At 41.6% G+C, this 23,072-nt stretch overlaps 1 protein-coding gene and 1 long non-coding RNA gene across 10 annotated transcripts in view; one reads left to right on the forward strand and one right to left on the reverse strand.

Annotated features, from left to right (window-relative positions):
* LOC113412465 (uncharacterized) overlaps window positions 1-18,405 on the reverse strand; it is a 76,934-nt gene extending 58,529 nt beyond the window's left edge. The window contains exon 1 of the long non-coding RNA XR_015746627.1: window positions 18,317-18,405. This is a non-coding gene — a long non-coding RNA (uncharacterized LOC113412465). The remainder of the gene's footprint in view (window positions 1-18,316) is intronic.
* Window positions 8,432-23,072, forward strand: part of CPT1A (carnitine palmitoyltransferase 1A) — a 51,033-nt gene continuing 36,392 nt past the window's right edge. For 2 of the 9 annotated variants that reach the window (XM_087950715.1, XM_087950720.1), the window contains exons 1-3: window positions 11,231-11,379; window positions 19,498-19,560; window positions 22,835-22,988. In XM_087950715.1, coding sequence (XP_087806841.1) covers window positions 22,848-22,988 — 141 coding nt within the window. In that variant the 5' untranslated portion in view covers window positions 11,231-11,379; window positions 19,498-19,560; window positions 22,835-22,847. Of the gene's footprint in view, window positions 11,384-11,676; window positions 12,162-18,111; window positions 18,223-18,593; window positions 18,924-19,497; window positions 19,561-22,834; window positions 22,989-23,072 lie in introns of those variants that run through there. The other 7 variants (XM_087950716.1, XM_087950721.1, XM_087950717.1 and 4 more) reach the window with 6 other exon arrangements.

Raw genomic sequence — 23,072 nt, forward strand, 5'->3', positions numbered from 1 at the left:
AGTTCACAAAACCATGGTGTTACATGGGTCGAATATCTGACACATCTTACTACCCGTGTAGGAAATTCTGCACCAGTTGAAGCTTCTGAATGCTCATGTAGTGCACATTGAAGTAATTCAAACGAAAGGTACCACTGGTACATGACACCAGCAAAAATTATCTAACGGCATAAAGGTACTTCTACTCAATGTTGGAAGTGTGAAAATCATGAAGGAACATTTCACCATGCATGGTGGGGTTGTGGAAAAACAAAAAAGATATTGGATACAAATAAATATGATACCAATAATTTAAAAAGTGGCAACCAATATTCATATTCAGATGAAACCAGAACTTTGTTATTGGAACTTATGGATAACCAGTTAGAAAAGACTCAAAGAAGACTGGATTTCTATATAGTAAGTGTAGCAACACTATTATATGCACAATGTTGATGAAACACCTACAATGGAGAAATGTATTGTTGACAAAATTTGCAGAAATGGCAAAACTGACCTGCTTGGTGAGGGATAAAATAACATTTTTTTAAAATAAAAGACTGAAGACTTTCAATGGATATGGTGAAAATGAAGAAACAACAACAAAATGGGGCTTTCTGGATTTGCTGATTGAAAAGGGTTGAAGCAGGGGTCCCCAACCACCGGGCTGCGGACCGGTCCCGGTCCGTGGATCACTTTGCACTGGGCCGCAAAGAAAATAAAAATAAAAAATAAAATAAAAATGGCGGCTTTCTTCGCCTTTGGTGAATGCTGCTGGGATCAGGGATGAAGGACACAAATGAAAGAAGGGGAGGGAGGAAGCAACCGAATCCTGTCCTGCTCTCTGGCTCAGTGGCTTTGGTTTCCTCCCGCCTCGTTCCTCTCTCAGTCGCTCTCTCGCTCCTCCACCAGCCCAGGAAGAAACTGCTTCAAAGAAGCCGGTAGGGTGGCTTTTCCTGTCGGCGCAGCTCCCCCGAAGCGCCCGTTCACCCCCACCCCGCCGCCAATCAATCCAGGTTCAATCCAGTGCTCCATTCTGCCTGCCTGCCTTCGTTTCTGGTTGTTTCGGAGCAGCTTCGGCTGAGAATAATAACTATTCGCCTCTTTTTCTCAGCCGAAGCTGCTCCAAAACAACCAGAAACGAAGGCAGGCAGGCAGGCAGGCAAGCAGAACGGAGCACTGGATTGAACCGCAGGCGGGGGGTGGGGGTGAACGGGTGCTTTGGAGGAGCTGCGCTGACAGGAAAAGCCACCCTGCCAGCTTCTTTGAAGCAGTTTCTTCCTGGGCTAGTGGAGGAGCGAGAGAGCGACTGAGAGAGGAACGAGGCAGACACCTGAGGGATGAGGCTGAGGGAGGCAGGGCCGAGAGGCAGGGCTTCTCAGCCGTCCTGCAGGGACTTGTCCTGCAGCCGCGGAGACAGCCGCGGGCCGCCGCCGCCCAGCACTCAGTTTTGAAGGCGCTCCTCAGCCAGGCGCAGTTCCTGAATCTGCAGCTGAAACCCTCCGTTTTAAATGTCCCAATAGAAGAGAAGATCTGTCGCTCAGAGTTGCAATGAGGAGGCATTGGTGCTCCCTGAACTTGGTGGTTTGCTGGCAGACGTTTTATTACCCGACTAGGTAACAACATCAGATGTTACCTAGTCAGGTAATGAAACGTCTGCAAGCAAACCACCAAACTCGACTCCTCCCCCGGTCCTTGAAAAAGTGTTTCTGCGTGAAACTGGTCCCTGGTACAAAAAGGTTGGGGACCACTGGGTTGAAGTATTTAACATAATCTCAGAAGATATAATAAGAGACCGCCCTGGGAATGCTGACTACTAATATTCATTCTTGGGTTCATCATCTCCCCAAAAATTTTAGAGATAGTTTTGATGTTGCCTGAGCTTGGTTGTTTGCTTGCAGACATTTCATTGCCCAACTAGATAACATTAGTGCGTGTAGGTCAATATGAAATAGTTTGCCTGGGGAGTTTTGGTAGAGCTATGATTTTCTCCTTTGGTAGTTCCCTGATTAGGGTATTGTTTTCTGCCTGATTGTTTATCCGATGTTAATCCCTATTTATGTGATTGCTGGAGGCCATCTGTTCCAGCCTTTTGTTTTTGTGTAGCCTGTTTTATTTCTACAGTTCATGTCTAAGCTATGAATATTCTCTATTGGAGTTCAGAGGTATATTGTGCTGTTCTTATTTTCATTGTTTTTAAAACTACATTTTGCTTTGAAGACTCTTTTGGATAAAAAAGCAGTTCAAAAATATTAACATAAATAAATAAGCATAGATTTGGACTGCATATTTGTTAAAACAGGGAGAGTTTTACTATTAGCTAGAGTGAGAAACCTCTGAGATGCTAGAAGCTTTACAGCACAATTCCTAGTAATCTCCCACTATAGAAGTACAGAACACGGTTCCCAAAACACTGATAAAATACAAACTGTCACTAGTATGAAAGTAAAATTAGTTTCACAGTGGAAATGGGGAACACCATAATGATCATTATTTGAACAGCAAAGTATCTCCTATTGTTTCAATTATTCTGTCTTATTTGTGGTCTTAAGGTGAGGGTTTTTTGCCCTTCCTCCCCATAATACATGCATGCACAGAGGCATCTGTGTGAATGTGTACAAATTAAATCCTCAGCGGATTTATTCCCTGGTTAAAACTTGGCAAGAACACAAGTGGCTGTTAGAATTTGGATGTAATATTAGCTACAGCTGTCCTGAATAAGTTAGAAGGGTACTTCATTTGTCACCACTTTGATCAAATCTCTTGAGTGATTAGAGTGCTGAGTTCCTAAGCAGTTATCCCTGTGTAATAGAAGACGAAAGAAAGGAAATAGATTTAATCTGTTTTTTTTTAGAAATGTCTTGCCATTTACTACAAGTATTGTGTTTGTTAAGTAGCCAGCAGCTATGGAAAATAGTAAACCAAAGCAATTAGCTGCCAGTATTCTTTTTTGTTCAAAAAAGGTGCTTAATATTTTTGCCATAGGATATTTAAATGCCAAATATATTATAGGAAAAAATTCTATATTCCTTTACCTGACAGTAAGCTCCACTGAATTCAATCAAATCAATCCAACATGATCAACTTGTATAAAAGATGGGCCCTGAGATCAATGACTAGAGGTAAAGCAAAAAGCTTTCCCATTCCCCTTGTTTCCCTGCACATCCATCCTTGGTCTTCAAACAGAGCTCATTCTTGGATTCCAACTTTTTTCAACAGAACCAAAGAGTTTTCCTTTTGGAGGCAGCAGACATGTTCTTTCTCTTCACAATATTTCTAACCAGGCAGCTGATATCCCAAGCAATATACACAATTAGGTGCACAGATGTTGATCTGCTATTAACATAGTTCCCTAAGCACAGCGTGCATTGGTGCGTGACTCTCATAATGCAATTTACTTGCCACTTAAATTGCAGTATTGAAACATCAGTCGGTCCAGGTACTTAGCAATAATGTTGAACAAACAGTTAATTATACTTTCATATAGTGGACATTGGCTCTAGAGTGGCTAGGTTTTATGCTTGTCAGGATCCATCTTCAGCATGTTATATTTACTCAGTAATCACGTCCAGGTGGTTAAGTCAAGTTTAACATGCAAAAAATTGACACTTGCAGGGAAGTTTTGAAAAGGTTAATTACAGGAAAAATCAAATGGGCAAAGAGGTAACTGAAGAAAGGCTCCTTTTTGTAATAATTTTCTACTTTTAAGATATTACTTATTCGGATAACCCGATTTTCTGGATTTGGAAAACACAGGAAACCTTGTATTTAACATAAGACCACAGTTCATGTAGCATACTAGGCTAAAATATAGGTGGCTAGTTTATGATTTAGTGTATTGTATGAAAAGACTTCTGAAACATGATGGTGGGGGAAGAACTCCAATTTACAATCAGAATATTCCATATGAAACTTAGGGTTGATAAGTATATATCTAAATAAGCAGCTCACTGGTTGGAGGTCAACAATCCCAGTCTCAGTGCTGTAAAGCTTCTAGCATCTCAGAGGATCAACATTATAGATTTCTAGTTGCAAGTGACATGAATTTGTGGGGTGGAGAGATTTGTATATTATATAGATTACATTTTAATAGCTGAGTTCCACTGATGGAAGCAAGGAAGAGGCAATCCAGCCCCATTTCCCTTTTTAAAATCACACTCTAGAAAATTTACTTGCAGAACATTGTATTTCACCCAGTGTTTTATATTTTCAGTTATTTAAATACAACTATTAGCTCTCTGCTTATACTAACGTACAATGCAAACAAGAATGCCAATACATAATTTGCATGAAAAAAAATCATGCATCACATAATGGCATGGATTGCTCAGCTGGATTTTCCACATAACTATTTCTATTCAAACCAGCCTGGGTTTAATACAGTGTAATAGGATTGGCCTTATGTGTCAGATTTTTTTCTTGAGCCAGGCTCCCTCCTGCGATTAAATTATGTCACCTAACTGTCACCTAAATCCACATACCACTCCCCAACTTTTTTCTAGCTGTCAAGAAGAAGCTACAATACTTCCAAGCACTAAGAAGAGAAGTTCTCTTTCCTGGAAGGTGGCATTTGAAATTATTCCTAGCAAAGTAAATTTCTAAATACCAATTCCAAGGGACTTGGTTTCAGCCACTCAATCTTCTCCTTTAGGGAAGGTCCACTGTGGCCAGAAGCAGAACCCCCTTCAGACATTATACATTGCATTGTAAGCACAGTTTCATCACTTATGATGGGAGGGATGAGATTTGGGAGGGAGAAGGAGCTTGAAGCCCATGGACTGAAAAACTAATAGCATAAATGAATTGTTTTTTGCTAGATATGCCATATTTATTGGGCCCCAAATAGTAAATATTAGACATTCAACTTAGCAAATATTGGTATAGACTGTCACTAGTAAAAAAAAAAAAAAACCTGGCACATAGGCACAAGCATAGTTTCCTTGGACAGAAATTAACTTAATCATATCATTCTAGTGGCCTCAGTCTGAGGCTGATTGAACATATGAAAGGATGGGGAAATAGAAAGTAATAGCCTGCATAGAAGCCTGGTTCTTCTTCCCTTTTGCCAGGAGAGAGAAAAGAGAGCAGATAAGTGCTAGAAGAGAAGGAAGTTGCTTTTTAAAAAGTAAACATTAGCAAATTAGTTTTATGAAGAGTACTGACCTGAACCATATGGTGGAACGGTGTTTTTATACAAGCAGTATGTCAGTCCATCTCCTGAGACACTAATTCTTGCTGTGCTTCCTTGTGAAGCAAAGCAGGCAAAACTATGGGACTTGGAAGTTGCAGCTGAACATTTCAGGCTAGCTATACGCAAACCATAACTGTAGAAAGCAACTGAGAAATAAATGCTGCAATCTTCAGCTGAGCAAAAGACAAATATTAATGGCCTTTGCTCTGCTGGATGAAAATATGGTACCCTGCCTTTATTGGGACAAACTTTAAAATAAGCTGACTGTAGGAATGAGCAATCAACATAGTGGAACTTCTCCAGTTCTGGCTTTCTTTCCTTGGCTGCTGAAAACCATGACCAACTAGACAGGGGTGGGATTCAAATTTGTTAACAACCGGTTCTGTGGCCGTGGCTTAGGTGGTAGCCGTGGCTTGGTGGTCATGTGACTGGGTGGACATGGCTTGGTGGTCATGTTATTGGCTGGGTGTGGCCAACTCAATATCACTCACATCAAGGCACGCATCTCCTTGCTTGGCCTCTCATGACTGTGGGGATGCTGCAACAGTCGTAAGTGTGAAAAATGGTCATAAGTCACTTTTTTCAGTGCCATTGTAACTTTGAATGGTCACTCCACACAAGCAAAGTACCAGTAAAGGAGGGGGGGAAAACTCCAGAGATGTTCCTGAGACAGGAAGTCTAGTCCTGACAAGAATGTAATAAGGTTTAACAGAGAGGCAGTTTCCGTAAGCAACACCAGAATGTTTCCTTCCTGCTTTCCTTACAGGATTAGGCCAGTAATTTCTTCTAACAACCGGTTCTCTGAACTGCTTAGAATGTTAACAACCTGTTCTAGTGAATAGGTGCGAACTGGTAGAATCCTGCCCCGGCAACTAGATAGCAGCCATTACAAATTTTCCACAATGCTGTTCATATCCTTTCATACACAAGGTCAGTTTGGCTCTGCCCTTGTTACCTCTTCATGATACCATAGAACGTCTAAGTCTTCATACACTGAGCTGATTAACTTCAGAAATTTAATCAGCTCAGCTCCTGCTGCCAGAGCCAGAAAGAGAGAATGGCTGGCCTTCCTCTTTAATTGCTAAGGGAAGTCCCCCCCCCCCCCAGAACTCTCATCTCATCTCACCAGTTGGTGCCTTGGACTTTATTTCCCTTTTTGAAACAGACATAGTTAGGGTATTTGCCAGATCTATTCAGGATCTTTTAGTTATGTTCATTTTCCAGTCCTGTATAGCTGTTCTGACCTAGGCTTCACAAAATCACGAAACAGACTCATTGTCCCGACAAAACTCATTTTTATTAGGCTAACGTGAATTCCTATCATTCACATCCAGCAAAGTTCTGGCAAACAGTCTTTCAAGGGTGAATTACAACCACAGATCTTATCAGGCTTGGAAAGATGCCACGCCAATAGCTTCCAAGTGCAACACTGTACAAGAAAATACTTGGCAAGGAGTCTTTGAGAATCATGAACAAATCTTCACACTAATTAAACTAATTGCCTCCTGCAAACACCCCTCCCTTTTGCTCCTCTTTATTCCCAATGGGAGGGGCCATTCACTGTCTACCTGTGCCTTTACTCCTGAGTCAACTTTTGTTCCTTAACTGTTCCCTTCTCCTGGCAGCTCTGCGCACGTGCACATTGGGAACAGGCTCCAGCTGTTCTTCTGCCCCACTGATCTCCAATTCCAAAGGCAGCTGATAACTGTCGGACAGCCCTGGTCCTATCTCTGCCTCTGATGCAGAGCATTCATCAGATCTTTCCCCAGTCTTCAAGACTGGCCCATGTTCCTCCCCAATCTCCTCACTGTCCGAGTCTTCCACTAGCTCTGCGGGCCACTGGCGGGAGAAAACTCATGCAGAAGTGATTTCTTACCATTTTTTAAAATCTCCTTGGTGATATCTTGGTTCCCTCCAGCTTCACTGTTCTTAATAATTTTGCTGAAAAAAGCAATACCGTTTCTTTTGGAAGATGGCCACTCCAACCCTGGTTCTAGTAGTCTAGCCTTGGATCAAGCTTCCTATAGATCTTCTGTTAAAGAGTGCAGGAACTTGTACATCTCACAAAATATAGAACATGGTGGCATCTGAATTCCCATGATTAAATAAGAAATATAAATAACCAAACCTGAAACTGCCAAATCTCATAAAACTGAATGTTTGATTTAGCAAATTAAGCATTGCCCAATTTCTGTAGCTCTTAGATAATTTTCTTTCTATTTTCACATGAAATCTTATGAGTACATTATTTAAATAAAAATGTGCAAAAATAAAGTTCAGCAAAAATGGCATAATTTCAGGAATTTATGAAATGTCAGCTTTTTATTTTACTCTAAAGAGTGGGTATCATTGTGTGCCATCACATAATGTTTCTTTCTGGGGGGGAAAACTGCTGAACTATGATGCAGAGGAATTTCAGATTATGAAATGGTGATGGCTTCTACCAGAAAGCATCTTCCCATATAGTTCTTCATTTCACCCAACACATTCACCAAAAACTCAGCTTGAGCACATGCTATCTCTGTGAGCATGTACAGTTTTATCCCACCAGATTTGATCAGAATGAACTGTTCCTGGTTCCAGTCTTGTATCAGAAATTTTGAAATAAAAAACACTAATCCAAGAACTAAGGACATTCTATATGAAAAGCATAATGTAACATTAACAAAATATAATTATGGCCTCAGCTCTATATAAATACAAAATTTTAAACATCTGAAATAATTAATCTGCATAACTTTTTCACTATTAACCAGTCCAACATTTTTCTCCAAGTATCTATGAATGTGTTGCCATTCTGACTTAACTCTTTGATCCACTGGATAGATTCAACATGCAATAGCTGTGGTGTGACCTTTTAATCACATTAAAGGACAAAGGGCAGCTCTGGTATATTAGCAAACATGCAGATAAACCTATTAACGTAAGTGGCCAAGGAAGTACATAGGGCAATTTCAATACCTTTCACCTACCTTCTTGTGCAAGTTAATAGTTCAGTTAATGCCAACTTACTTTCAAAACAATTATTAGACAGCATGTTGCTATGGTAGTGATCTAATTCTGAAGAGCAGTTGTGTGTTGCAAATTAGAATTGGGAAAAGTGAAGTAATACTTTTGTTTATTGTGAAGAAAAGTTTGACAACAAAAACTCTTATTATGATCTCTGTAGTAGCTATACAAGAGAAATACACACCTCTTGATAAGAATGAAGATTTTTCTTGTTCAGAAACATCCAAGCAGTGAGTCACGAAGGGTAAAAGTCACTAAAATTTTATAATGTAGATAATTAAATCATTTAAGGAATGTCATGAATGGAACAATGTGTCCCTGAGACTAATGAACTCATAACCTGAGTTGTATCAAGATTAGATAAAATATAATTACAGAACTCGACAGTGTCAGAATCACATTATCTTTTACTATAACAACATACTCCTGGAAAAATGAATAAATATTCATTAATTCCCAAGAATAACAAGGTAATATGTGTATACTACTTTTAGATAATCAATTTTGAGGTGACCATTGCACAATATTTCTATCTGCATTCTGTACTATAGTTTTGTTTTAATTTCTGTATTTTCCGCTTTTGTCTGTATCTGTCAGAGGCTCTGGGTTCCAAAATATTAAAATATAGAATTCTAGAATACAAGACACACTGGCCTTATTTTCATTGGCAGCTTAATCCAGTTTAATGAAACCTCTTTATGTACCGATAATCCAATCTTTCCTTAGGGTTGCAAGATGCTGCCCTCATCTCATGTCCATCCCATGAATGAAACAGCCCAGGTATAAAAGCAGATCTTTCCTGCTTAAGACAATAGCATATTGCCATAGCTTCATGGCATATAAAATCCATAAAGCTTTGTCAATCATTAGAAAATGAGATTAGTTAAACTGTGCTGTGTTTGGTAATTGGTCAGTTTCAATCCTTCTCCATCCCTAGCATTCCCTTATGAAGTCAGACAATAGTTGTCCAAGTATAGAAGACACAGTAGAGGCAGGATAGAGAATAGAGACTGGAAAGGTCGTCTTGACAGTATTTTCTGCTGATTCATGGATTGATGGATAGTCAATATTTAAGTTAGGAAAAGATGAAATCTAAGCTGCCAATAAGATCAAACAGGATGCCAGAGAAAAGGAGATACAAAAATGGGAAAAACCTATGACAACAATTTGGTAAAGAAACAGTACAGTAAAGTAAGTGAACAAACTACAGCAATTCTCTATTGCAGAGAGTGTGCTTTCAAGTGGACAGCTCCTAATAGTCAGTGAAGAGCACTTGTTCTCAATTTTTTGCAGTAAACAAGAAAACCAGATGACATTGTGTGTAAACACTGGAAGATAAAGAATGGAAGACAGTTGGATTCACTGTAAATTATTTCTGTGAAACCCACTGTATGATAATAGCCCTCTGGCAATCAAGGAGTTTAGCATAACTGAACATGGGCAAAATTTCCTTTGTTCCTGACATTTGGATCACACCAACCTTGCTTCCTTCATTGTCAACTTAAATTGTGAAGAAAGCTGTTAACTGAATAAACTGATAGCAGCAGACTCTTAGTTCAGCCCCAATTCACCAGGTGGCATTTATTAGCTTCATTTTTCCTTATTTAGGCCAATTAGAAACAATTTTTGTTTTACAATATTGATGCAACTGTAGAGAAATCAAGAATAGGAGACATTTAATAAATAATGTTTACCTTAAAACACAAATGATGTCCCCAGTTATGTCCAACAGCCTCTTCTAATCCTAAAATACCTAGAGATGTTTGGGATATCAGCTCTTCCCCTATCCAGTGCAATTTACTCCCTTCTGTGTTCCCAGCAACTTGCTAATCAAACCCCTTATTCTCATGGGTTGAATACCGTTATTTTCAGGCCCGATTAGACAATGGCATTGGCATAGCATATCCCGGGTCCCCAAAGGAGCATGCACATTTATATCTCTCCTCTTTCAAGATGCACTTTTGGTCGCACTTTGCAACAGGTCACCTAAAAATCACCAGGCTTGAAATTTTAGGTCACTAAAATCACCAGGCTTGAAATTTTGGGATTGGACAACCTTGAACTATGCCGCCTACAGTTGGACTTAAGTGTAATACACAAAATTATTTGCTACAATGTCCTACCAGTCAATGACTACTTCAGCTTCAACCTCAACAATACAAGAGCACAAAACAGATACAAACTTAATGATAACAGCTCCAAACTTGATTGCAGAAAGTAGGTCAGCAGCAGTGGTCAATGCCTGGAATGCAGTACCTGACTGTTGTTTACATCCTCAAATTCCCACTCCTTTAACCTTAAACTATCTACTATTGACCTCACCCCATTCCTGAGGTCTGTAAGGGACGTGCATAAGTCACAGTCGTGCCTACCATGCCTGTCCTATTGTCCCCATTTAATCGTAACTATTTTCTGTATTTTTAATCATGTTTATATTTATATCTATTATCTTATAAGCGATTGACAAATCAGATAAATAAATAAATAAAAATAAATAAATAAAATAAGGCAGGCACCGCCCCCACCGTTCTATGTTCCCGCGGCTGGCGGGACCTTATCGGGCACAGTGGAAAATCCAGTTTTCTCGAACTGGAAAGTTCAGTTTAAGATTCTTTACATTCCGGACTAGGGACAAGCTAAGGCCAGACCTTCAGACGAGGGGGAAAAAAACAGGTCGGCTGGGAAGTTCTGGCCCCGATGCAAGTTGCAACGGGCCCCGTTTTTTGCAACGCTAGCTTCCGTGCGGCTTCTCTTTCTTCATACTGAAGCCGCGCCTGACCCGTTGCGCGATCTACGCCGGACGGGGCACCCCTTCGAGTTCCCAATGCTTTTATCTGAATCAGCCTTTCACAGGAGGCGGCGAGAGATGCGTCAGCAGGCCCCTTGCTTCCCCTCTGCGGCCTTTGGCCGGACTCGGAGGAGAGCAGACTGGCGAGCCTCCCTTTTGCGGACGTAGCCGTAGAGGTCTCAAAAGGCGTCCCCGCCCTGCTCTCCCTCCTCGCCGCGCTTTCCGCCCGCAGTCCCGTCGCCGCCTCTTTTGGCCCCGCCTTTTGTGTCGGCAGGCTAGCCAATCCGGCCCTAGCCGGTAACGGGGCGCTGTACCGCGCGTGGGTTTTCTTCCCCCTCCCTCTCCTTTTTGCTTCTTGGCGCTCGTGGAGGCCAGGCGCTTTCCTCCCGTCTCCTCTGCTGCTCGCTGGACAGTAAGTAAGTCACAGTAAGTGACGCTCCCGCAACCCTCCCTCCCCCCCCCCATATAATCTACACACACCGCCCTGCCTCATTTGCGCCTCGCCTGTCGCCCCTTCCGCTCCCTTCCTTTAAAGAAAGGGCGTGCTTTGCAAAACCCCGTTTGCAGCGAACGAGTAGTACTCGTGGAGCGGGAAGTAGTTGGCGTGGATGGTAACGGAGCCTTACTTGAATCGGTGTGGCCGGCGCGGGGGTAGAAACCGGGCAATGGGCAGGTGCCGGGCTGGCGGGGTCCGGAGCGTGCTTGGCTCTCCCCCCCTGGGAATTATGTACACACGAGCGTTTCTTCCCCGCCGGGAGTTCCTCCTGCGGGGCTCTCAAAAGGAGGAGGGGGGCCATCTGGGGGCACTTGAACCCGGAGTTCCTGGCGGGGGAAAAAAAATAGCTACCTTCTCCCTGCTTGTTCTCCTGAGGATTTGCTGGAGTTTCAAAAGAAGACACGGATTGCAAACCCCAGGCGCTCACTTTGGATGAACCTTTGACTTTGCCAGCTGACATTTACTGTCATCGCCGTTTGGGGCTTCTTCCCTCCTCCGCTTCAGGCAGACCTTTCCTGTAGGCCACCTGGAAGAGCCTCTTCCCGCCCTACTTCGGCCTTCCCCAAAGTAGATTTCTCTAGAAATGTGGACTTTGGGGGGAGAGGGGGTGCTTGTTTTAAAGAAGGGGATTGCATCTGCCTCGTACCTGAAGGTGACCTATTTCAGAACATGAATCGAGAAGTGGCATGATTGCTTGGGTAAATATTTTTATTTGAAGGAAACATTGGTGAATGTACATTCCCAAAGAATTACTCAAGCATTTGGAGTTTTGTGTTCATTGAGTAGTGGAGCACTGAAACCTACATTGGCATAGAGTTATAATAGGAATGGGTTTGGAAGGTCAAATGAAAATTCTGCTCCTTGGCATCCCAGTTTCACACAGGGCCCTGCCCCTGGTTTATAGCTTTCACAACTGCCAGGGGCAACCCTTCCAGTGAGGATGGTTGGAAATGTAGTCCAACCCACACAGAAGCATCACCATGCTGTCTTCTCATTTGAGTTGAGAAATTAGAAAATGCTTTAGCAAGGAACACTATTAAGGAACTTTTACTGTACTATGGCAATGTTTAAAATTGCCTTACAAGATAAAGCAGTCATTCGGTAATCCCCTCTTAATGCATGAAACAGAAATAAATTTTCTACTTAAAACTGCTTAGTCTTACACTGCTCTTCCCTCCCCTTTCAAGCCAAAAGCATACACTTTAGTCATGATGATTCAGGGGTATAATCAAGTAAGTGGGAAAATGTATTAGGAAAATGCTATTCAAAAATTACGTTTTCTGAGACTAGTTGCTGTTCTATTTTCATATGGACCTTTCTTCCCTAGGTTTTAGAAGTGGGGATAAAAACAAGTGACTTGAATTCAGTACTACATGATACAAAATGTGTAATGTTCATACTAAAAATATAATTTTTTTTAGAAAAGCTGTTTTAACTTTTCTTGGTGTTGTTTCTAAATGTATATTTATGAAAGAGAAAATATTAGCTGACAATATCGAGCAATGATGGCGAACCTTTTTGTTGTGGTGTGCCGAAAGCGCACACATGCGCGATAGTGCACATGCGGCACCCACAATGCAATGCACCCCCTCCCGTGCATGCACACGCAACTCCCCCACCCTGTCCCCTTACTTATACTGCACATGCATGCGCCTCCCAGGTGATTTTCAGCCCGTTTGAGGCTGTTTTCGCCCTCCCGGGGGCTTGAGGGAAGCTTCTGCAGCCTCGGGAGGCCGAAAAATGGGCCTTCCGGAAATACTGGAAGTGCCCATTTTCAACCTCCGAAAGGCCTCTGGACCCTGAGGGAGGCTGTTTTTGCCTTCGCAGAGGCTTGAGGGAAGCCTCTGGAGCCTGAAAACGGGCTCATTTCAGCACTTCCAGTATTTCTGGAAGGCATGCGCATGCACAGTGCAGTTTGGCTGGGGCTCGCATGCCCGCACAAATGGCTCTGCGTGCCACCTGTGGCGCATGTGCCATAGGTTCGCCATCACAGATATAGAGTATATCAAACTCTTCTTACTCTTAAAAGAAATTACATATTTTAAGATTGTCCATAAGATGCTAATATTGAAGTTTTAGACAAATTGAAGCATTTTAAATTAATTAATTGATTTTAAATTGGGTAAGCAAAGTGAAAACTATTTAAAAGATTCATCTCCAGAATATAAGAACGCCATCTTTCTTAAGCAAAATTGGTCTGTTTCAAAAGTGCACGTTTCATACAAACAATTTTAAAAGACTGGATATATATCTCTAATGAACATGTATTTCTGGAGTTTAGGTTAACTGAGAGTCATGCAGGTGTAAAGATGTGAGATAGAATATGATATTTAATTTCAGGTCATTGTGTACTGGTAAATCTATCCCTATAAGTCTTTAGCAATCTGGAAATTTCAGTTATATTGCCAAGAAATACCTAAGCTTTCAGTTGAACACTTGATACTGAGAAAACAAGTAATATTTTACAAAAATTTAGGATTAAGAAAGATGTTTTTAATATAATGTAGGTGTAGGTTAAACTTCATCCCACATTATTGATTTATGACCTAATGCAATGCGGGTAAATGGGCATAAACGTCACAGTGATTCTTGTATTACTGGAATAGCTAGATGAGCCAGCAGAATGTTCACTGTTTCATCTTATTGTTTTTAATAAGTCCTGGAATTTCTGAGATAGTTTTATGTTATCCACAGTAACAGTTAAAATCACTATATAGGCCAAGTAATTATTGCAATTATAATGCAATTTCATGTAGAGGTTCAGAATAGCTATTGCATAGTAGGGTTGAGGTTGGGTGTTTAGCTCCAACACATTTTCCCATGTTTCAGGCTTCAAGATTGTAACATGGCCAGTGAAAGTTTTCTTCCCATACAGTTTATGAGCTTTTGTACCTTCCAGACATGATATTCTTCCGACTAAAATTGGAATTCTGATTTTTTGGGGGGAATCAGCCCCTCCCCACTTTCTTCTCCTCCTTCCCCTCCCCTCGGAGGCCCCCTGAGTCAGGAGTTGCTACTGCCCGGCGCGGCTCCACGCGGCTCCAGTCCCGCGTTGCCTCGGGAAGGGAAAGGCAAAAAGGAAGAGCCGCGGCAGCGCTTTGCAAAGAGGACTGGCGAAGGCGAAGTGGTTTTGCAAACGATTCCTGGGCGCCCAGATGTAAATAAATGGTTTTTTGCCCGGGAAGCCCATTCTCACGAGTCTAAAAGGCTCATGTAATAATACACCTTTCTCTCTCTCCCCCCACCCCCCCAATGGGGCGCGCTTCAACGACTCCTCGGGCCGCTCTTGCTCTTTCAAAAGTGTGAGGCGGGAGTCAGTTGCAGGAAAAACCGAGCCAAGGAGCGGGGACACAAGTCGCAACCGCAAGGCTAGTGGCGGGCGGAGTGGGGGGGGAAGAAGACTATTATTCCTGTTATTCTTGCACTGTGGGGATAGCGAGTGGGTGTTTGAGTGGGTGTTTTGTGTGTGTGGGTGTGCGCGCGCACTGATGCCAGGCGAGAGCTGCCTTTGGGGTTATAGAGCTGCCCGCCTCTTGCCGAACTACCCGCACCGGACGCAAAAAAAGTTCTCCGTGGGGAGGAAAGTGGACCCACGTCACGCCCCGGGTCTCTTCTCCCGCTCCTCCACACCCCCCCCCCAGCTGCCAGGTGCCTGCACAATCAGCCCGGAGGAGCCCTGCCGCCTTTAGCCCGCAGCTCGGAGGATCTCATGCAGGAGGGCGAGGAAGAGCCCGAAAGCACCAGCTGAGGCTTCTGTGCAGGGAGGGGTCACTGGGGAAGACCTGGAGGGGAGGTGGGGGGGAGAGGAAAGAGAGAAACAGGGGGGGTGTTAGTTGAGGTCAGGGCGGGGAACTGATCGGATGCTTAGTGGGTGCTTACGCAACCCCTGCACCCCTGGCTACTTTTCAGATATTTTTTTCAGAGGGTAATATCATGCCTGACCTTCCCATTCAGAAGTAAATTGAGCTCAATGGAGCTTTTAAATCATGGTTGCCAACCAATGGGCCGTGGCCCACTGGTGGGCCGTGAGAAAATTTTGGTGGGCCGCAGTGTGCTGAAGACCAGGTGGCTGGCGGGAAAGTGGGGCAATTGTGCAGTCTCCCTAGCAAACCCATGTCGTGGCTGCTGCCTCCTGCCTCAGCACATTGAGCAGCAGCGGGAAGAGCGCGGACCTCCTGAGCCGCAGTGATGCCCTCAGGTGAAGATGTTGCGAGGGGGAGGCTCAACCCCCTCTACCTCCTCGCCAGAAGCATTCATGCTCAGTGGGAAAGAGGAGGCTTGCTGGGTGCCAGAGGGGCGATAAGTGCTTTGCGTGAGTGCTTCTGGCAACAAGGAAGAGAAGCTCCTGAGGGGAGGGGCACAGGAGATCACACCCTTCCCTCGCAGGTCAGGGAACACCTGGGAAGGGCTCCAATGCCATGATCTCACATACCCCTCCCCTCAGGAGCTTCTCTACCTCCTTGCCAGAAGCGCTCACACGCCCAGTGGGAAGGAAGTGGCTTGAGTGCTAGAGGGGTGGTGAGTGCTTTGCGTGTGAGTGCTTCTGGCGAGGAGGAAGAGAAGCTCCTGAGGGGAGGGGGTTGAGCCTCCCCCTTGCAATATCTTCCCCTGAGAGCATCGCTGGCAGCCACTCAACCTCCTCGGTGCGCAGAGCCAGGAGGTAACACCAGTTCCAAGATTCCTTTCCCTCCACCCCTTGCAGGCCAGGGAACACCCAGGAAGGGCTCCGATGCCATGATCTCCCACACGTATCAGTCCATTTGCCGCTGATATCGTCCCTGTTGCCCCACCTCCCCACCAGCCATCTGGTCTTCCCCACGTGGCTCGTTGGCCTCCGGACATCAGATTCTCACCACCCAGCACCAGTTCAGAGGTTCCTTTCCCTCCACCCTCACCCCCGGGGACAGAGGGGGGGGAGAAAGAGAAAGGGAGAAAGAGAAAGAGGGACAAAGAGGGAGAAAGAGAGAGGGAGAAAGGGAGGGGGGAGGGAAAGAGAGAAAGAAAGAAAAAAAAAGAGGGAGAGGGGAGGGAGGGAGAGAGAGAGAGAGATCCCAGTGTTTTGTTTTCTGTGGGAAACAGGTCCAAATGACTCTGAGTATTTAAAGTTGCAGAAACAGGCAGCCAAGCTAAGTGCCTGAAGGACCCCATCCCGTCAGTGGGAGTCCAAGCGCTTCAGTGAGCAGCATGCTGGATTCATATTAATGGTCCGCGGGATTTAAAGTTATGAGTTTGGTGGTCCCCAAGGTCCAAAAGTTTGGCGACCCATTTTAAATTATGTCTTTTCAAATCTGTCTCGTCCCCTAAATTGCCTCTGTGAAAGCCTGGTCTCTTCTGCAGATACACCAAAATGCCCATGGATGGTGGTATCCAGCAACTGAAGGGGAGAGCCTACAGTGGCTAATAGAAGCTAGGCAGATTCCAACCCTGACTTTGTCAACAGCTTTAATGAGATGTCATCAGGTATTGTTTGTCAAGGGGGAAAGTCCTACCTCTAAACTGGAACAGGGAAATTCAAATGTAGGTTGCCTTTGTGGCAAGCTGGGAATAAGGCAAATGTGCCATTATGAAAATATGCCCTTTAAAATAGTTAGTGAGGCACTCTCATACTGTTAAGAGTAAGTATGTTGGGAGGAGAAGTAATGTTTAATACAGAACTATTTGGATATTTTTAAATAGATATCTTCAGTAGAATTTTTCTAGAGCTGTCCCTGAAGTAGCAGATTCAGCAATGCTATTCGTATCTGTTATTTTCAGAATTCTGAACTGGGATTTAAAAACTTTGGTATGTTCAAATTCAACAATTATCACAGGAGAAGTGCCACAGCCTATATGGAAGTCTGGGGTCAGACTTGCTTCATTTCTCCTGCCGCACAGGATAGAGGGAGAGCAGCACAACTGGAGGAATCAGCCAGTTGCTTGTCTTATCAAGCGCTGCATACACAAAATCAGGACAGTGCTATTTAGCAATTAAGTAAGAACAGGGGCAGAATTGCCCTGTTTCAGGACAACAGATTCCTAATGAATGTTAGGGGCAAAAGTCTTCATAAACATCATAGAAGTAATTATTCAGAAACCTGGCGGGTTCCCCTTTATGGGATGTATTTAGGTGAGACCAAACAGCCATGCTTTAATTTAGATTCTTGCAGTGAGGTGAAAGTTGGTCTCAATGACAAAGCTGCTTCTTCTGATTCTATGATTTGGTGAAGTACTATGAATCCCATAAAATATTAATTTCAAACCGTTTAGATACCTGCAGGCTCCAGTCATAAGCATGGAGCTGAGCAGGTGCTACTTCTGGGCCAATTTGATAATGCCATATAACTTTTTGAACCCATGCACATTGCAATAGGAATGCATCCTTTGGATGTAATATGACTTACTCTTGAATAAAGCAGGGAGTGGGCTGTATGACAGTAGAATATGAGGAAAAAAGAAACCCATTTCCTTCTCTTTGTTGGGTATTTATGCATGCATTCATCTGATGGCATATCTTTTAAAGGTAGAAACATGAAGTGACACTTCTGGATAAGGGTTCCAGAAAAAAAAGCATGCTGCTTGGGTAGGACTCAATGCTTGCTGTTCCGTCAATACTGAGGTTTGTCAGACATTTTGACAAGAATGGTTAAATATCTCCTCCTGTAGCTCCAGGTCAGCCCTGGAGCACCAGCAGAGGAGCTGTTGTGTGGGCTTCTCATACTGTTCAGAAAAGGGCAAGAAACACATGGCAGAAAGCGCGCTGACAGCTTCCTCTCTTCCTTGGTATTTACAAATGCGGAGGGTCTTCCTCGTCATAATTATTGGAAACTAATATAGTAACTAATTAGGGGGGGGGTTTAGATATTTAAAGACTTACGTTGTTTGCAGCACTGCGTGGGGGGAAAATATCGAGAATAATTCTACCATGTTCTTAGCATCCAGATTTGCTGTGGTGTTGGCTTGAATGTAACTTAGCTAGCTGTGGATTGCTTTTGAATTGTTTTTCGTGCCTTTTGAATGCGTGACACCTTCGGAGCGTTTTCTGCAGAGCCTGAAAGACCAACTGAACGTTTGCAGTCGAGTCGTGTTTTGTGCATCGGCGTAACCTTTTACCTACTTTTTGTAAAGCGTGTCATGTGATCCTTCCCTGCTGCGGTGGAAGGGCGGGGTTTCAAGAAGTTGCTTTTAAGATGACTTACTGAATGCCTCCGTAAACTGAATCCCGAATTTTTGTTAACGGGTGGAAAAAAGGGTGGGTTAAGCATATCATACGTATTTACTTGCCTTACTCCAAAAGGATCTCTTCCTGATAGCATTCCGGCTCATGGAAACGATTCAGTTGTACAAAAATAGAACTAGCAACTTGTACAGTATATGTAATTTTCTGCTCCAAAAAAATATAATGCATTATTACACTGTTTAGTTGAAACAATAGGCAGCTCCGGAAATCGAAGTAAGGCTCCATAAACAGTTGGATTATAAACGTAAGTGTTCCGCGCATGTTATCCCCTATATTTGCACTACTTGGGCACATTATTGATTCATGCTTATTAATTGAACCCGCTTAGTTTCATAGAAGCACAAACCGGCTTTCAGAAACTGGATTGGAGGCTGAGTAGTTTAAATGAAGCCTGATCCGGAATTGCAGGAAGCCTCATGCAGATCTAATGTCGCACATATGGCTGATTATTTAAAAAGACTTTATTGAATAACATATATGTTATATGTTAATGAGTTTCATCCTGTATTCCTAAACAGTTATTGCAGATTTTATAAATGTGAGACTATGAAATTTTAGGGCCTTGGTATTAAATGTGAAGCTGCTGAAAATTAACTTTCTCAGTGTGCTGCAGAGAACATTCCAAGTTAAAAAAATAACCTTTTTCTTCAAGGTAGCAGTGTCATCCAGATATTTGCATATATTATCAGGGTAGATACTGTTTTTCTTTTTTGCATCAGTTTAGTTTTCCTACCTTTGGGGTGCATTTTTCTGCACTGTACTGTAGTCCTGATGTTTGAATTTGAACCAACAGGCTTTTATTTGATCTTACAATGCAGGTTGAATAGATCCCAAGGAAAACAATAGCTGCATATACGGTATTCTTGCTTCGTTCCCATTTGGTGAGTAGAACTCTATTTCTTTATGAACCATAAGGAACTTTTCTAATAGCATGAATGTTGCTGACACAAAATGTGTAAAGCTGTGTTGATGCTGTTGTATAAAAAAATAAGACACCAGACTTGTATTTTCTCTTTCACTCTGCTTCTTTTCCAGCATAAGCTAAACCTATGTATGGGCTTTGCCAAATAATATGTCAGAAGTACTAGTAAAAGTTTCAAATTCTCACTGGAGAGATTTGATGACACTTCTGCATTCCTTGCACAGAGTAATTTGTATTGCGTTTCTAAATTGAGACGCATGCTCTGTAATGCTATGGCCTTTTACCTACTTTTCTGGGACAGAACACATGACCACTTCAGAAATGTGGAGGCGGAGAAAGACTGCAGTAGACAATGAAACCTCTTTTACTATCCAAATAATGATCTTGAAAAAGAATAAAGTTTGGATTGTTGCAATTGTTTTTTTTTTAAGATTGCAGTTTTTTGTTGAATTATATTTCATAATCGTCTAGCAACGTTAAAGATCTTTCTTGTGAAAAACAAATATTTAGAATGATACTAGCAATCATAACAGAGCCACAAAGTTAAAGGAACTGGAGAGTGAGGAAATGCTACTTAGGCAACACAACTGTTGTGTTTGCCTCTGTTTTGGTTAATACCTTGTGGAATTATTTCATATATGGAGAAGTTGAACACACACTTTATGTGTGACAGAACAGTAAAAAATAGGTAACAAACATACCTTAAAAGATTGCGAGACTGGTTCGACATAAAATATGTACATGGGAATGTATTTCATCCATCTGCTAAATCTTTAAAACAAGGCATCCCAAATTTGCTGTTCTCTAGTTTTGTTGGGAATACTATACCACTCTCAAAAATCCTAGAAAATTTAACCCTTAAATATATTAGCTAAACCACTATCTTAGATTGCGTACAGATATATCATTGAAACAACAATTCTGGGAGTTGTTGGGAGTGAATAGTGTATGCTTCATTGCCCTCTATCCATAACATTGAGGTACTGAAGGGGAAGAGACTTTCCATAGGTACATTTTGTTTCCTTAGTAACTTTTCAGTATAAAATGTATAGTGATCAATTCCTCAGTACCCAAGAGTAATTTGACCCTGAAATTTCAACTCTTGATATATAGTGGATCTATATGAGGATCTTAGGATATTTTTACATTCTTTCAATTATTGCTGTTTCTGTCCTAATTCAGCATGCTGAGCTTTTTCCGTTTTGCTTGTTTCTAATTTTTTAACATTTATAAAACTTAAGTCATAAAAATTAGAACTGAAAAGTCAAAACAAGAATAATAAATAAAATGAAAACCACCAGGAACAGTGCAATGCAACATAACTAAAATTGCTAATGATTAAATTAGCCTAGAAAATAAAGTTTTATTTCTCAGTAAGAAAGCCTCTCGGAAAAGCATTTCACCACCTGGATTAAAAGATGGGAGAAAACAACTCAACTTTCATTTGGCTTTTTTCCAAGTTAAACCTATTCTTAATTTTTTTTCAGATAAGCTTCAAAAAACTAGGAAAATTCTTAAAAACTCTTACAGAATATTCATATGTATCTTGCTGCCTGTCTATTCATAGTAGATTTATGTTGCTAAGCAAGATGCTTGTTAAGAGAGTTTTGCCCCATGTTTTGACCTTTTTTGCCACAGTTGTTAAGAGTGAATCACTGCAGGTGTTAAGTTAGTAACACGGTTAACTGAATCTGACTTCCCAATTGATTTTGCTTATCAGAAGGCTCTAAAAGGTGATCACATGATCCCAGGACATTGCAACTGTCATAAATATATGCCAGTTGCCAAGCATCTGAATTTTGATCGCATGTCTACAGGGATGCTGCAGTGGTCATAAGTGTCAAAAATGGTCATAAGCCACTTTTTTAGTGTCATTTCAGTCACTAAACGAATGGTTGTGAGTTGAGGGTTACCTGTATATTTATGTATTAAGTTCTGGAATATATTGGCTGGTTGATGAAGGAGCAAATTGAGTGCAGTTATATTGCAAACTAGAAATTTCTCTTTCTCCAAATGATGCAATACTATAAAAATGCCTCTTCAATAACTAGCTGTCTTGTCTTATTTATTTGTTTTTCAAATAATCATCCTATCAAAGGCAGTTCAGATGATTTACAGAATTAATTGTAACATTTAAGAAAAACATTTAGAGAAAGCTCCTTGGTAATGATTTCATAAATATCTTCAAGATACTTGTGCTTTTGCCTCTGAAAGTAAATATTAGTCCTTGAATTGGCTTGAAAAGCAAACTTTCATCCATGTAGCTGAGGAAGAGGGAATGAACTATATATTAGATGTGATATTAAATATGTTAATAAAACTGCAATATATAAAAGTTTTAAGAAGGAAAACAAGCTATGATTTATAGAGGAAAATGTCTTTATGGTCTAAATGAATAAGGAGCATGCTTTGGAGGCTACAAGCTGTTGTCAAACAGTATATAGAAATTATTCTAAAATAATTTTGTGGTTTTGGTTTGATAAATCTTCCAAGAACTGTAAGAATCTACATCATAAATAATGTATGAAAAATGTTATTTGTTATTGGCATATTTTTGATTTTCTAACAAATCTTTACAATAATTTTTGGAGTGACTTCTGGTATTTTTGGTAAGTCCTGATGTTCTTCTCAGCCATGGGATAGGACGCTGGTTAAGTCCCTTCAGTTTAGAGGGTTTTTTTAAATCCCTGTTTGGCTTTTTTGGGTTTTGTATCTACTTAGTTGTTTTTTCCCCCTTTATATACTATATTTACTTTTAATTGATATCTGTATGTCATCCACCCTGATCATGTCTATGTTCCTATTGAAAAATTAAGAAAAGAGTAATATTCATACAGTATTTACCAACTGGAAAAACCCAAGATGGCAAATATTTGATCTTCATGAATTTGCCCAATATTATGTTATTTTTTGTGTAATATGTGGATGACCAAAGGGAAGAGATACTGCTAGGAAACAACTGGACAAAAGAGGCAGGAGCCCACATTGGCTTGCAGTCGGAGAAAGAAACTTAGGAAGAACCCACCCTAATGGATAATACAATTAAAAGTGATGGCGGAAAAATTGTATTCAAGATTCTGTTAATATAGCTTTATAATAATTAGCTCACGTGTTCTGTCTGGTTTATCTTGGGAACATTGACATTTTGTTTCCGATTTACTGTCTCATGATTATTGATTTTTTTAAAATAAATGATTACTGATTTTTTAAAAAAATATTCTTTCACTTGGCAGATACATTTTAAGAATGGCGGAAGCCCATCAAGCAGTTGCGTTTCAGTTTACAGTAACTCCAGATGGAATTGATTTGCGCATGAGCCATGAAGCGCTTAGACAGATCTATTTATCTGGGCTTTATTCCTGGAAAAAGAAGTTCATCAGATTCAAGGTAATGGAGATAAACACAGATTTGTACTTGGGACAGGGCATGCAACAAACAGCCAATGCTACACATTCATATTGCATGATTTCT

This window comes from Notechis scutatus, chromosome 1 (assembly GCF_049901735.1).
Source record: "Notechis scutatus isolate UNSWTSFEM ecotype Mainland chromosome 1, rNotScu1.2, whole genome shotgun sequence".
In the NCBI taxonomy this organism is placed as follows: domain Eukaryota; kingdom Metazoa; phylum Chordata; class Lepidosauria; order Squamata; family Elapidae; genus Notechis; species Notechis scutatus.